The 17,025-nt window shown below is 40.2% G+C and overlaps 1 protein-coding gene and 1 pseudogene across 1 annotated transcript; one reads left to right on the top strand and one right to left on the bottom strand.

Annotated features, from left to right (window-relative positions):
• Positions 1-626: 626 nt before the first annotated feature.
• On the bottom strand, positions 627-9,607 carry LOC140928093 (uncharacterized; annotated as a pseudogene).
• A 1,060-nt stretch (positions 9,608-10,667) lies between these two features.
• On the top strand, positions 10,668-11,348 carry LOC140928105 (uncharacterized). Its single transcript, XM_073377823.1, has one exon. The coding sequence runs from the start codon at positions 10,773-10,775 to the stop codon at positions 11,346-11,348; it is 576 nt and encodes a 191-aa protein (XP_073233924.1). The 5' UTR covers positions 10,668-10,772.
• Positions 11,349-17,025: the final 5,677 nt, after the last annotated feature.

Genomic DNA, 17,025 nt, shown 5'->3' with positions numbered 1-17,025 from the left:
TCTAATGTTATAATCGCTTAATGTGCTAGCTTCTCCGCAGATTCAATCGGCGTAAAACGTTTCATGAGCCAAAAACTGATACAATCGTTTCTTTACTCGATATTGTCTATTTCAACATTGTCTACTTCATAAGCAGATAACTACAACTGTACGAATTTAGGTAAATTCTATTTTATAGGTAAGTTACCTTTTGGGTAGGAAACTTTTACCTAATGGGCTTTATTACGCGACAGATTCAACGGTATATCCTAAATTGAAGTTTTATATAGGCGACATATGTGCCGGTATCTTCCGTCAATTTTACCTCTACAGCCTACTTTATAATAAGTAGGTACATAGAAATTGAAGTAAACCCTGCTTTATGAATAAGTTACCTATTACCGGCATAGGGAACTCATGTCTACTCCAGTCTAATACAACTGCTATTTAGTAACTACTACGCGTATTTAATTGTATATTCCACTACTTGTAATAAACGCCATATCTACTCGTATCTTCAATTCTACTTTTAACAATGTTGAAAAAATATTGTCTACCTCGTGTGTATGAACTTCTTCAGAAGAGAGAATAAATTTAAAACAGGGGCGTAGCTAGGAGTGGTCCTGGGGTACCCGTACCCCCCCCCCCCCCCCTTGTGAGGTAATTGTTTTATGTTCCTATAATTCAGGTGGCCAAAACGCGCGAATCCGAAGAATCAACATGCAATAAATCTTTTCCAGTGCTAGATTGTTGCTTACCCCAATTGCAGGACCAAACATCTGCAGTGGACCATGTTCGTTCTTGTTCGCAACTTAAATTATAGAGTAATTTATGCCACGTGGAACTTAATTAATCCATGCAACTATCTCACTGCTCATCCAAAACAACGTCACTTGTAGTAGAAAACGGCCAGGATGTCGACATGTCAATCTTGTAAGTACCCTGGGTATGACACAGCGTCAACCCCCCTCCCCCCCCCCCCATAAAAATATTTTTCAAGTAACGTAATCTATTGTATATGGAAAAATAAACCTATCTATTTTTGTATTGTTCCAATTTAACCATCGTATAACCAAGCTTAGGACATAGACTAGCGTCTCAGCGATTTTCTCCCAGACTTATAATTGACCACTCCAGAAAATACCATATCATACTATAATGCTCTTTGTTTGTGACCCCAAAATTTTGCATAAGCATTGTCTTCAGTTTCGCTTTCGAGTTAAAATGGCCCCAAGAGAAACTGAAAACAATGCTTATGCAAAATGTTGGGGTAACAAACAAAGAGCATTATGGTATGTTTTGGTATTTCAGTCTGAAGTGGTCAATTTAAGGTGGCTGAACGACCTGGCTGAACACAGTTTTGCGGGCGGTCAGCGGTAACTTGCGTGACCGCGCGTGTTTTAAATTAGACAGACCAACATGGCGGCGAAAGAGCAATGGAACACAGAAGACGATTTCTCAAAATCTACTCATTAGAATTTGGTGATATTTGGCAGAATTTTTCCTTTCATCGTATTTTAAGTAATGAAAACTTTAAAATGGAAGTTGAACAGACGAATTTTGTGACACATTTAATAATTACAGTACAATTCAATTATTGATTATCTAAAAACCCGTCTGTTAAAATTTGGTCAAATAAGTCTCAAATGGTAATGATTAATTATAGTAAGCTGTGTGCAAGTTTATACGAAAATCTAATGAGCGAATTTTATGTAAACTGAGAAAAAGTGAAATTTTAAGGTTGTATTCAATCGTTCATGTTGCCATGGAAACTACGAAAACGTCAATTTTTACCTGTTAATCAAAATCTTTCATCAGTACATTTTTCACTTGCCAAGTTTCAGCTTGTGAGCAGCAATCTTTCTCTTGCCATGATTTGGCAAATGACACATAATCACAAACTCCCAAAACTGTGTTCAGCCACCTTAACTTGTTTTTAAAAACGTTACTCCACAAAAAAGGCATTTGCTATTGACCACGATGGGAAATAGGAAAAATATATACAGCTGTACGACTTTTGGGCATCATTACTAAAATTTTACAGAAAATTCCTCGCTACTTCCAATAAGTGTTTTTTTTTAACTTAAGTAATTGTTTTCCTAATAAGACTTTTGTACACTACTTTGTCACGATAAACAATTAGACACGACTTCCTGCAATAGACATTTTAGCAATTCAATTCTATCAACTGCGAAAGTTTTCACAAAATATTTGATAGACGTTACACAGCTCTGGATAATTCATCGATTATCTCCTGCATGGTTGGTCTCGCTCCAGGATCTGTCTGCAGGCATCGCCGTACCAGGCCTCTTAGGGCGCGATTCGTCATCAGTAGAACTTGCTGTTCACGTCTTCTCGGATCTGGAAGTTCGCGGATACACATTTCACAAAGAAGCACACCAAAGCTATAAACATCAACCTATAAACGATACACAGATTATTTGTCGTTATTCGCCTTAGAACATTGTATTATACTACTTCCAGTATATACCCACCACTCAGCGTCATTTTTGATATTCCTTTGGTTATTTAGCAATTATTTGATGAAGCTGAGAATGATTTGAAGAATTATGCAAATTGCGGGGGGGGGTGGTAAGTTCACGTCTCCATTTGACTGTTTCTTAGCAAATTCAGTAGATAAAGGAATGCAAAGTCTAGATCATACCGTATTTACTCAATTAAGCGCTCAGCCTCACAGCCTCGAATAAGCGCGCCGCCTGTAGGGAGGAAAGTTAATAAGCGCTCTCCTCCTGATTCACTCTTTCCACCGAGACCATAATACACCATGTTTACCTCACAGAATTTTGCATAACCATTGTTTTCGATTTCTCTTGGGATGAATGTAATACCCAGGGGAATTTGAATTTTAAGTTGTATGGTTTACTTCAAGAAACTGTTCATAAAAGCGCACGTTAACACAAATGTACAGAAACTTTTGTCAGTGATTGTAGCTATCGAGAAGGAGCTACCCTCCCCTACCGCCTCGGACTGAGCCTGTAATGATAGTACGCGCGCTCTGATTGGCCGAGAGGAGTGTTTGCATGAGAGTATGTAACCATGTAAATTTAAAAATTGTAAAACTGACGCTGTTATTATAAGAATCTCAACTGACGTTTCGGCAATGCTGCCTTCTTCAGGGTATACAAGACTAAATACCGTAAACATGGTCGTGGCTTCAAGATGTTTTGCTTTTCAGGCGCTAATCACGCAAGCGTGAATTTGAAAAAGTTTTCGAGTTCAAAACTCGACAAGTTTACTTTATTTACCCATTCCTCCGTCGGCTGAAACTTGGAAAAACGTTACAAAGAAGGCCGGGTGTGTCATTTTTTTTTCGCTTAAGCTGGCAGTTTAAGCGAGAAAAATCCGTACTTTGAATGGCATCTTTTTGTAAAACAAGAACTGATTACGCCTGCAAGGCTTCGTCCACAAGACTTTGCGACTGGTAAGAATTTCTCTTTTAATCAGTGCCATAACAAAGAGTTTTGCGTTTTCCTCGGGAAAGTTATATTATAAAAGCAATAGAAAACTTTTTTCCTGTGTTTGCATAGCCTGATATTGACACTCGAGGGGTTGGGAGAATTCTCGACAGGAACCCTCGACTTCGTCTCGGGTTTGCATAACTGTCTCGAATTCTCCCAACCCCTCTCGTGTTTATATCAGGCTATGCAAACACAGAAACGTTTTCTATTGCTTAAAGCATTATTGACATTATTTCTGGATGGCCCCACTGAGAATATATTACAATGGTCAGCTTCCTAAGCGGGGACGTCACTCTCTCTCTCAATGAGGCGGTTCGACTCTATCAGTTTTATCTGCGTAGTCGCCAGTATGATTAACTGAAGAACTAATGGGAAACATTTAAATCACAACAGACGCTTGTAGCTTGAGTTTGTTTTCTCGTGGCATAAACACCTGAAAGCGACCATAATAATGGAGCCATAAACATTTGAGTTCAAATGGTGATGGTTTAAGATATCACCGTTACCACCGATTGACCGGGGCTTAAGCAGTACAAGCAGCAAGGGATATTGCCATTCCACACTGCACAGGGGCATTCGGGTTCAACATTATTTTTCTGCTTCTAACTACATGCCTAGGTGTGGGGTAGGGTTTCTTTCGTGTGAGTAACGAACAACCTGGCCTTAGAGTAGCTACGCTCTCAAAATGACTGCACCAACGCGCCTCTTCGAAGTCTGAAGGAGTTGATGAACCAGTGCTGAATAGAAAAATTCTAAATTCACTAAAACTAACCTTGACTGTTTGGTTTGATGTAAGTGCTTCAGGTGCGCTGTAAATCATAGCTCCAGGAGCCACTGTCATGGTCTGCTGCATGAAATTAGCAGTGCCATAATCTGACACTTTACCTCTTCATTGGTCACCCTGTCGCCATAGCAACACATTAGCACTGCTCACATCCAGGTGAATGATTGGTTCTGGTTTCTTCTGATGAAGGTAGTTAATTGCTCGGGCTACATCCACAGAAATTACGCGTACTTCTATTTCGGCGAGTTGTCTCTGTTCTAACAGAGCTCGCAGACTTTTCTCCATCAGCTCGGTTACAAACAGAGGGTTTCCTTCATCGTTAGTGGCGCCGATAAACTGAAGCAAGTGAGGATGGCGACATTTGGATGCAATATTCATTTCTCTCTCAAAAAGACGTATGTTATGAGGGGAGAGAATCAGATCATGAATTTGCTTTACTGCTACAGTACAGCCACAATACACGCCTTCATAAACACTTCCCCAGCCTCCTCTGCCAAGGCATTTATTGGTCATTTGAATTTCATCACGGGAAATGACCCAATCGCATGTTTCCTGTTGTTGCTGTTCACTTATTGTTTGCCGAGCTAAGGAAAGACTTAACTCTAATTCATTTACTTCCTGGTCTTTTTCTCTCAGCTGTCTTTGCAAATTTTCTTTACTTTTCTGCATCTCTCTCAACTGCCTTTGTGAGTTTTCTTCACGTTGCTGCATCTCCCTCAGCTGCCTTTGTGAGTTTCCTTCGCGTTGCTGTGTCTCCCTCAACTGCCTTTGTGAGTTTTCTTCGCGTTGCTGTGTCTCCCTCAGCTGCCTTTGTGAGTTTTCTTCGCGTGGCTGTGTCTCCCTCAGCTGCCTTTGCAAGTTTTCTTCACGTTGCTGAGTATCCCTCAGCTGCCTTTGTAAGTTTTCTTCTCGTTGCCGCATCTCTCTGAGCTGCCTCTCTAAATTTGCTTCGTGCTGCTGTATTTCCCTTGATGGCCCTGGAAAGTCTCCACCGAGTGCAGGCGTTTGGACGCTTGCTCCACGTAGATCCTCCATATTTTCTGAAGGAATATAATTATTTTATGACAATTAAAAGAAAAAAAACGAACTGTACCTTAAAGGATTTAAGGCAGAGGACACAATTCTACACACAGAATAAACAACAACTGGTACTAGATACTAGGTTTATGTGTGACATCCGTCCAACATACTGCTGTGGATCAGCAATGGTAAAAAGAGTACTGTATAATAATACAGAGACACTGATGGTAAGGCTACAAAGCCATTTACTAGGTTCATATGTGACAGACGACCTACATACTGCTAGGATCAGCAATGATGAAAGAGTACTGTATAGATGGTTTTCACAGTGACGTCATCAAATTGTAAAGTCAAAATAGAGAGGTTTTACGAATTCTTATTTACACTAGGTTGAAGATAAACAAAACAATAAATCTTTGCACAACTTTCCAGTCCCGTAGCATGTTTCATTTCGCAAATACAGCAATTTGAACTTCCGAGTTTTCACAGTGCGTGACACCAAAATTGGAATGCTGTCTCGCTGAAAAAAAGTCTCTCCTCTTGATTTTCAACAGTATAACCATTTCAAGTATTAGAAGATATGTTTATGTGCACGTATGCTAGTTCTCGAGTGAAAAGAAAGAGCTTTTCTAGAAAAAGTGAACTCCAGATGTTTTTGTTTCCGGCGGCCATATTGGTGCACCAAAACCATATTGGCCATATTGGTGCACCAATATGGCGTCTCCATACAAAGTTCTACAAAGGAGCGTGAAACGTTTCGTCAAATAACTCATAAACTGTGAGCCACAAAGACCTGAGACCTAGACAAATTGTTTATTTTGTTTGTTTTTTTTTTTGTTTGAATTCTTCCACGGGACGGTTTCCAATTTATATTTTTTGTTGCGTGACAGTGAAAAAGGTCTATAATGATACAGAGGCACTGATGGTAAGGCTACTAAGCCATTAACTAGGTTCATATGTGTCACACGGCTTACATACTGCTAGGATCAGCAATGATGAAAGAGTACTGTATAATGATACAGAAACACTGATGGTAAGGCTACTAAGCAATTTACTCGGTTCATATGTGTCACACGGCTTACATACTGCTAGGATAAGCAATGATGAAGGAGTACTGTATAATGATACAGAAACACTGATGGTAAGGCTACTAAGCAATTTACTCGGTTCATATGTGTCACACGGCTTACATACTGCTAGGATAAGCAATGATGAAGGAGTACTGTATAATGATAAAGAGACACTGATAGTAAGGCTACTAAGCAATTTACTAGGTTCATATGTGTCACACGGCTTACATACTGCTAGGATAAGCAATGATGAAAGAGTACTGTATAATGATACAGAGACACTGATGGTAAGGCTACTAAGCAATTTACTGGGTTCATAAGTGACACGTCCTACATACTGCTAGGCTCAGCAATGATGATAGAGTACTGTATAATGATACAGAAACACTGATGGTAAGGCTACTGAGCCATTTACTAGGTTCATATATATATGTGACACACGTCCTGACTATCACTCCCATGAGAGCTCCGCTAAAAACAAGTAACAAAAAATATCGTAGCTATATTACAAAAGCTGAACCCCAAAGTGGCTATTTTTAGGAAAAGAACTCGATTGGATATGCGAAAGGTGTTTTGACACGATCACATGATCATTTCAACTTAAAATAAATACTTCGCTTTTATCGCATGAACTCTACAATGCTTTTACGAGTTCTCAACAGTTGTTACTTTGATTATAGCCTTGCGGAAAGCATTTGATACCGTCAACCACGAAGTGCCACTGAATAAACTGCACGTACTTGGGGTGACGGAAGGTGAACAAGAGTGGTTCAAAAACTATCTACCGAACCGCGCTCTAATTGAATAGAAGTGTGTGTAGTGCTTCTGAACGTGTGTCTGTTGGAGTAACACAGGAGTCTAGGGCTGTTATTTATCTTCAAACTGAATCCCAGTGCGGTGATGGAATGCAGTGTTCTCATGAACGCCAACGATACCGTCGTATTTTCTCAGCTCCTGAAGTGTCTGTTATCCAGGCTACCTTAGTCTTAGTTAGGGAGCTTCAAGCCACGGAGTGTTGGTTTCATTCTAATCATTTATTTATTAACACAGCTATTAAAGACTGAGGCAATGCTGTTTGGTTCTTCACAGAAGCATGCTAAGAAAAATCAGTTCTCGGTTACTATCAATGGCTCTGCCATAAAGCGCGTTACTGGGTTTAAATATTTGGGTGTTATCTGGGATGAACACCCTAGCTGAACGAACATGTTAAAATGACCATGTCCACGGCTCGATCAACATAGCCTACTTGTGAGGAAATGCATAGATGGTCGGTGCCCTCAGCATTCTAAGGTGGCCCGATTGGATTTTTCAGGGTCCCAAGTTTGAGCATTAGATACGTTGCCATAAACAAAGATTTGGAAAAATCAGCTCCACAGCCTATATTAGATAAAGTGAAAATGTGTTATGATCAGGTTGTCATAGCAACGAAATGACGCCATTACCTATTTAATTGCAGCTGTTTTTCTGGTAGCCTGAATTTTAGACGATTACTTTGTGTCTTTTCCTCCTCTCAGCAAGGTCTGAATCAACCGGCCGTTTTTGCCGTCCAGTGACGTCACCACACGAAAACGGGGTAGTGATTTTGATTGGTTAACTGTCCAAACATTCGCATAATTATGAAAAATTTTAGCTGGATTGTCCTTTGATATTCAGCGGAGTGCATCTCTGGCATGCTTGCGTGGATTTCAAAAAATTTTATCGTAAACTGAAAAATCGCCCTTGTCTTCGAAACTGACTTGTTAAATTGAACTACGAATGAAGAATCACTGCGGAGGGTCGGTAGGTTTTTCATTCAGAGCCGCTTTGTGGTTTCGGCAGTGACTGTGTTTGTGCGAAGTTTTCGAAAACGGATTTAAGTTAAAATTTTCAACCCTCTTGTCACTTTCACCGTCAAGTGTAAAGATTCCGTTAGCTTTTCTTTCTTGTTTTCTTTCTTCTTCGTTAAGGATCAAAAAGCTTCTTTCTTCGATTAAAGCAAATTGTTGTGTTTTCGACGTGTTCGTGTGTATATATTGAAGCTTATTTCATTGCGTGATTGCGATCGACTTTGATTATTGAATAACAACAGATTCGTTCAGAGTGCCGCATACAGTTGACAGTTTCAACGGTAAACATGAATTACAGTTTTTGTATATCTTAACAGGTTTTCTATATCTAAACAACTTAATTTTGTTACATTTTGAATTGTAATATTTCGCGCAGAGGAAGTTGTTACGTTTTGCGCGAACAGTTTGTTACACCGCTTTGCGTTACTGTATATGATTGCTACATTTTCTCCAAAAAGCTGTTAATGCTTAATGTCATTACATTTTGCACTAATTATGTCAATTAAAATATTTTGCGGCATAAAAGACACGGAAAGGCCGAAAATGAGGAGACCAAATTTAATAATAAGCGTTAACAACGCGATTTTGTTTGGCACCGTTCATAAAACTCTGTTTTTATAACTGACTCATTATTGAGTCTGAAATTTTAATATTACAGCCTCGTTATCCTTTCACATGTACAGAGGTTTAACCATATATCTGTAAATTCAAAAACCAAAACCTACAGACTATCTAACTTCTCACACCAACAGCTTGAGCTGCCTGTATCATTGCCTGACTACCTGTACAGGTTTAACTATATGCCTTAAAATAAAAAATCAAAACCAAACTAACCAGTCACACCTTAAGCTTGGGCTGCCTGTATCCAGACACAATGTATGGGTTTACCCATAATATGCCCTTAAATTCAAAAACCAAAACCAGACTAACTAGTCACACCATAAGCTTGGGCTGCCTGTATCCATACATAATGTACGGGTTTACCCATAATATGCCTTTAAATTCAAAAACTAAAACAGACTAACTAGTCACACCATAAGCTTGGGCTGCCTGTATCCGTACGGGTTTAACCATATGCCTTTAAATTCAAAAACCAAAACCTAACTAACAACTGACACCATAAAGCTTGGGCTACCTGTATCATTGTCTGACTTACTGTACGGGTTTAACCACCAAACTAACTACTGAACTCTCGCCATAAGCTTGATCTGCCTGTATCTATACACTATGTGCCTCTTTGTTTCAAAACCAAAATAAAAAAAAAGTATTGGAAATTACATTTCATACTCTTAGTCTTACCTTTGATAGAGGCGGGCATCTTGTCAATAAAAAACTGAAGCTCATTTGGATCAGCATCTTTTAGTTGAACCTGATCTTGTCCTCCATAATCCAGCCCACTAATGGTCACTGTATCCTTGGTGACCTTCATTGTAGTTTCAGGCTTAATGTAAAACTGAAACGGTAAGAAAAGATAATGATATAATTTAGGTTAGCAAACTCAAACCTGTATAAAGCGGTCATCCTTGGGAATGGCTCACTCACCGGTTAATACGGGTTGACAGGTTTGCAAACCTAGGAGTTAATATCCAAAAAAACGAAGATGGTAAAAGAGCGAAATATCTGTCCCACGACAGATTGACCTCAAACTGTTTCTAGCTTTCTTGTACCAAAAGAAATGAAGTAAAAGTAAACTTGTCAAGTCTCACGACTTTGTCGCGAGTCTGACGATTTTAGTACCTGTCTCACGCTCTCACGAGTTGGCAAGTGATTTCTCACGCTATCTCCAAAACATTTTAGAGCTGTTGGGTTCGTTTCTAAGTTAGATATCAATAGATAGCCACAATCTTGGACAAAATAAATGGAAAACCTAGACCCCCCCTCCCCCCAAATCAAGGATGGGAAAATGGCGCGTTTTTGCCCTTCGCGCGGCTTCATCCTTGATTTGGGGGGGGATGGGGGTTTGCTGTTCCATTTTATTTTGTCCAAGATTGTCTGAGCGTAAGACGTGCGTTACCCAAAGCGTACTGTATGGTAATCACGACTTAAAACTTGCGGTCGCAAACTTTCGAAGCTTAACACTTTAATTGCGATTCTCGCCTCATCATGAATAAGCCCGAGCGAGATTGCAAAAAATGTTACTAATGACATTCAATAAATGCTTTTTGTGTATTTCATTTATTAAAAAAGTAGAACGCATGAATACATGACACTATTGGTGTCATAATAGTAACATACTTCTTTTGCAAAACTGACTCTTTTTTCTCGACGAAAATTCTTTTGAAATTATTGCGCAAACTGCATCGGTTACATATTTCTACTTAAACCTACAAACGCTCTTTGCCAGAATATAACGATGGAGTTGCTTTCTCAGTACACATCAAACAGTTCGAGCGAAAGCCCCGACAGCTCCGATAAAGACTCAGAAACAGCCAAAGTGCGAAGCGTTTACTTACTGACTTATAGCAGAGCAGATCTCCGTATTTTCCCTGAGAGAAAGTCGTTCGCAGATGCCGTTTGTGAAGCAGTTTTAAACTGCGAGGGACCGAAAGCAAAAATTGTACAGTGGTCGTGCTGCCAAGAAAGTCATAAGAAGGGAGGAGGAAAGCATTTTCACATGGCTATAAAGTTAAACCGTGTTAAGAGGTGGCTGCCCATTCGCGACTATTTAAAGAACAAATGGAGCATTTATGTTCACTTTTCTAATCGTCACGTTAACTATTACACTGCTTGGTTGTATACAACCAAAGAAGACAGACATTACATTCAGTCTCCTGATCATCCTGACTTGGCCAACTCTGGTCCACCGAGAACCATGTCAGCGAGTCAAGCTCGAAAACAACGAAGTGTACCAGCAGCCACAAGCGACCACAGTGACGAATTATCCAGTGCCGCAAGCGAGGAAGAAAGGGATGGTCGAGAAAACGAGATAGAGGAAGGCAGGCGGGCCAGCAAAGCCGTTAAGCGAAAGCGTTCCCGACGTTTAAGTAGCTTTGAAGTTTCGAAAATAATCATCGATAAAGGAATCCGTAACAGAACGGAACTACTCGCACTCGCTAACGTGCAAAAAGCCGAGGGCAAAACAGACCTGGCGGAGTTCGTGTTCAACAGAGGAAATAGGGTGGTGGAAGAAGTGATTGCAACTTCGTGGGAAATGGAGAACGCGAGTGACGTGATTGAGCGGAGCAAATAATTAACAAGGCTGGAGCTCTTAGAGAATGCGCTAGAAGATCCTTGTGTCGATCAATGTAACGGGCAGTGGCTTCAATGTGCAAACCAGATTCTTAGGTGGAACGACGTGTCGCGGGAGGCCTTCTCACAAGCTGTAAAAGACCTGCTGGAAAAAGGGAGGGGAAAATTTCGAAACATTCTAATCAAGGGCCCCGCCAACACTGGAAAAACATTTTTACTTAACCCTTTAAACGTTGTGTACAGGTCGTTCAGTAACCCAGCTACATCCACTTTTGCGTGGGTAGGGGCTGAGAAAGCAGAAGTTATTTTCTGAAATGACTTTAGATGGAACCCCCAGATAATTCAATGGCATGATCTGCTTCTAATGCTAGAGGGACAGCCGGTTCACCTTCCTGCCCCCAAATCCTACTTTTCCAAAGACCTTGAGTTTACTCGAGACACCCCAATTTTTTGCACAACGAAACACGATTTGGTTTACGTCAAGGGAGGGGCGATAGACGAAAGAGAAACCGAAATGATGGCGGTACGCTGGCACCCTTTTCAGTTTCAACGACAAATTCGATTCCATCTTGCGCAAGGTGCTTTGCTGAATTCATTCTAAATTTTTAAGAGGATCGATTCTACTGTATTAACTTTTTAACTAGTTATAGTTGTCACTAAATCTGCCCCCGACCTTTTAAAACCCGAATGAAGACACCTTGTGGTTGTCCATGTATTTGCCATGAACCTTTGAAATGCAGTTTTCGTATTAGAGTTTCTGAGTGTAATTCTTTTGTTCTCTTTTGTGTTTTCTCAATTATTACACTTTGTTTCCTGGGTTAATGAAAATCCTCATACATGACATGCCTAGGATGGACAATTGTTTTTTATACATCTCATAATGAGTTCAACCAACACTGCAAATGTAATAGAACGCGTGTTAAACAGCAAAACCATCTTTAATTATCTATTTGTAACTAAATTTCCTATAACTAATGTGTCGAACGGATGCTTTGGCTTCGAATGTGACATTCTTGAACGCAACGTCGAACCCAACTGATATAAATGATTTCGCAATAAACTAACCATACAAAAAAATGGACCACTGTTTCAAGTTTCTCACCTTTGAGATATTTCCCAGTTCATTTTCTCTGGCATGTCCTTGTATCAAATAAAATAATCGGGATTTCGCCATAAACTAACCCTAAAAACACATGGACCACTGTTTATTAAACCCTGAATACCTTAATATAGAACAAAACCCGGTTATTTTACGATAGCACCTTTCTTGTCTTTGACTGGGTTTTGAGAAATTTGAGCTATTCCTGATATGGTTTGAATCGAGTTTGTCGATCCACGTTGACATAACCAGTTTAAAGTTCTGTCGATCCACGTTGCTGATTTGTGTCTGACAAATCAAGTTCTTTAATACCAAACAATTGTGCAGTACTGCTGAATAACGTTTTAACTCTATAGAAATATGTATCTCGCAATAACCTTCGCGAAACTCGGTTTGGTAACGGCACTCAAGTTAAGCCCTGTCGGTCGGGGTTACGAACTGGGCGGGTGACCAACCGCGAATATCGTGTTAAAGGTCCATACGTTGTTCTTTCTCTTCTTCTTCTTCTTTTTTGCGTATTATGTAGTGTTATTGTTAACAGTGTATTGAAAAGCACATTTAGCATTATTTCGCCGCCCGCATTTAGAAAAAGACAAAAACAAAGAACAAATATGGCCCGGTGCAGTTCGCCTGAAAATTATTGTTATTCGGGCCGTAATACGGAGCTGAAACTTTGCAGACTTTGATCTATATATCTGCGGGGAAACCGGCAAACTAAGAAATCTGGGTTTTCGACAGTGTAAAACGATCATAATTCCTTTGATTCCAATCTCCTGTTCCTCTGTCTGTTGTTGTCGGCGTTGCCTTCGCTGTGCTCATCGATGTTCCTTCTACTCCGCGGTTTCTTGTTGACGTCTTCTCCTTCGTTGTTCACGCTGAATTTGAAGTCGGCGTTCTCTCTCTAGAGGAGTTTCGGTGGAAAATCTTCCCGGACGAGGATTTGGAGCCACTTGTTGTGCTTGTGTACGACACAATTCGGCGAATGCGACTCGTTGACAAACCCAGTTTGCGCGGTTGCTGAGCCACGCGCACGCGCAGAAAATTAACCGGGACAACCGTGCGCGCCTAGTTTCATCAAATCGGGAAAGCTTCGCATATACTAACAGTAATACGATACTTCTTCTTTACGCGGGGGACATTAGGGTGCCTCCTCGGGTTCCGGCCTCTGGGCCGGAACCCTGCGGGGGCAATAATAAACTGTCGTTTGCGGGCCGTTTATTTGTCATTTACCAGTATACTGAAAGTGTAGCACATTGTAAATACATTTGAATACCGTGTAAAGGATAAATTAATTTAAGAGATAATTGTCGCTTTAATTAATTAGTAATATCATACTCTTTCTTCGTTGTTTAGCCTGTATATACGAGTCTAGAATGAATAAAGAATTCTTGTATCCCTTCAGGTCCAAAACTGATTACGTTTTTCACTTTTATTGTCAGTGTTAATTACTACACCTAAAACAGCAGAAGGCCAAAATAAACAAATAAATAAAAAAACGAAAGAAAGAAAACGAAAAAATTCATCGGGTGGAAATAGCGAGGTTAATGGTATTACAAAATACTATACATAAATGAACAGCCTCATTTACGAGATGCTATGCATCAAAGAAGTCCGTAAATACTCAGAGTGCGTCAAAAAGTGCGAAATTCTTTGTAGAAACTTGTAACATATTCTGATATGTCACTATTCTCTTTATTGATCTTTTGTTGTTTTCTTATATTCGTTATAGAACATTCATACGCTATTGTCTTTTGACTTGACAATGACGTACGAGAACGTCGAAACTTTGTCACCATATTTTTTTAAAACCTTTCCTTTAACTACGTATTAATGCTTTTAGGCAAAATGTTGTCAATTTCTTTATAGCCAAACTTTTCCAAAAATTACTGAAAAAAAAGAAAAAAAGAAAAGAAATTGCTCAGGCCGCAGCTTGAACCTACGAAAGCAATGTGCGCACCTAACCGGCGCAGTAGCCTTAGCGTGGAACTAGACCAGTGCGCCATCTGTCCAGAAGCTATTCACTCAGTGCTACTTTTAAAAAGTGTATTTGCTATTAGCGATTTTTGTGTGCGTTAGATTTCCTCTATCTGCACTACTTTTCTTATACTGCAAAAGCGAGCACGATTTTGGCTGAAGAAGATGCAGATTGGCTCGATTTACAAGCTATAACGGACGGTTTTTTACGATTTTCCACGATTTTGACGCTTGAACAGTAAAATAATATTGAGACAACCTTTTTCAATTTTCACCGATTCGTTAATCGTAATAAACCGTGAAAAATCACCGTAAACTAACTTGAAACCGTTTGGAACAGTTCGTAAACCGTCAGAGAACCGTCCAAGTGTCATTTAAACCAGGTTAAACACTCTTCAGGAACGTTACACCGTTTACTGACTAACTAATATTTCAGTCTTTCGCCATTGTTTCGTATTATGTCAGCAATGCGACCGTTCATAGACTGTATTGTTTTATCAATCACGCCCTGAGAAATGCTACAAATTGTCCTTTCTACCCTATCACAGAACTCGTCATATGATTCGCGAGTAATGCCTTGTTGAAGAGCGTCTTTTTCTAACTTCCTGGAGGCAAGGTTAAAAATGTTCTCAATAGGGTTTAAGTCTGGACTTCGCGGCGTTATTTTTAAAAGTTCCGAATGACAACGACCCATAGCCTCGCGTGCTGCTTTGCTGTTTTGACAGGGATCACCATCTTGTAGCCAGAGCCGACTCGATCCTTTGCCGGATTGCACGAACATGGTGTTGAAATTCTGGTCAATAAAAGATGAGAAATAGTTTGCGTCCATTTTTTCGTATCTGTCACAGACTAAAACTCCTTTTCCGTGACTTATTGCAACCATGAACTTGGCAACTTTTCCTCCCGTTCCAACTTTTCTTCCTTTAGCTAGGCACCCCTGTGTAAGACCTTCGGATTTTTTTCTCCACACTCTTCCTTTGGGGGCGCGGGCCTGGTCCATGGGGTTTGTCGTGTATACAAACGAGACGCCATCCAAGTAAAAAGCGATAGAATCTTTCCATACATTCAGGGAGTAATCGGCTTGCATCCTTCTAGCAAATGTGACTCTCATTTCTTTGTCCGATTGGCTCATGAGTCCCTTTTTGCGTGCCTGCAGAAAGAAGTAACCATTTCTGTTTAGAAGACGTCTAACAGTTCGATCAGAAACGTGACGAATTCCTGTCCGTTCCATCAGACGCCGAGACGAAAAGGAGCCCTCTTGGTCTCTCAACTCTTCAATGCTTCCGAGAATCAATGCCTCTTGTTCGGGGGAAATTTTTTTCCTTCGGCCACAAAAATGTCTCCTGTGTTCAGGCAGTCTTCCCTCTGCACTTGTTAGTCGGTGACACTTGTCCTGGAAACCTTGCAGCGCTGAGCAATTTCTTCTAGCGTGAGATCTTTAGTAGCCTTAAGGGCTCTAATTGTAGCCTTAGTTTCCTCGGGTATTCTTTTTCTAGATGGCATGTTTAAAGTGTTTTACGACGATAAAGAATATCTCTTCTCACCTCTTGTAATTATTGGGAAAGTTAAACTACGCATTATATATGCTCTGTGTTACCGAGAATATCTCTTTTGTAATGCCTAAACTTAGACCCGGGATGGACCAGTGACGCGCGTGACTGCGTCAGAAACCAGTGTTTTCTAACGATAAGTGCGTTGAAAGATGTCTCACTAATTAGGAGTGACCACTATTTCGTGACCTAGACACCTTCGAGACAATCTTGGACAAAATAAATGGAAAACCTAGACCCCCCCTCCCCCCAAATCAAGGATGGGAAAATGGCGCGTTTTTGCCCTTCGCGCGGCTTCATCCTTGATTTGGGGGGGATGGGGGTTTGCTGTTCCATTTTATTTTGTCCAAGATTGCAGCTCAACCCAAAGAAAACAGTAATAGAATGTAATCAAAAGCGACTATTCTTTTAGCCTACCGCGCAACTTGCCGCTGCCACCAAAGGTGTAGACTTACTGTTTCCCTTGTTTCAAAATGGCGCCAACAAAACACAGAATTTACAAAACCCAATACCCATAAACTCACTGAAATCTCTCACGACTTTTTGCCCATTTCTCGCTTCTTTCTCAGCTCTGGTTCAGAATATCACATTTTTTGCCTTTTGGGGGTTGACAAGTCTGTAAACGACCAATAAACGCCCTACACAGTGTATCCTTTTGCACTAGTATGGCACATCTTGTCAAAGGGGCAGTTTAATAGAGGTAAAGACAATAACAAATTACTCATTGGGACCTTGAAAACAGGTGACCACGGCTTCTAAATAGAGGTAACCGTTAAATACAGCTCAGTGTTTGCAATAATTAAGGGAAGCTATCTCCAGGACTTTAATTAGTGACCCCTTATAGAGGTCCACTTAATACAGGTTTCACTGGTTTGACTATAGAGGCAGTCACAGTAAACACCCGCTAATAAGAACCTGTGGTTAAGAACCCCGTGGCAGGAATCTGCACTTTAATACCTAAGAATACAAGAACCTGTTTAGGCAAGCTAAATCAAGCAGGTTCTTAAATATGCGATTAATTAATTTTTTACAGTTAAATTATAAACAATTTAACA

Source organism: Porites lutea, chromosome 2 (assembly GCF_958299795.1).
Source record: "Porites lutea chromosome 2, jaPorLute2.1, whole genome shotgun sequence".
Taxonomy (NCBI): domain Eukaryota; kingdom Metazoa; phylum Cnidaria; class Anthozoa; order Scleractinia; family Poritidae; genus Porites; species Porites lutea.
This window is presented reverse-complemented; position numbering and strand designations above follow the sequence as displayed.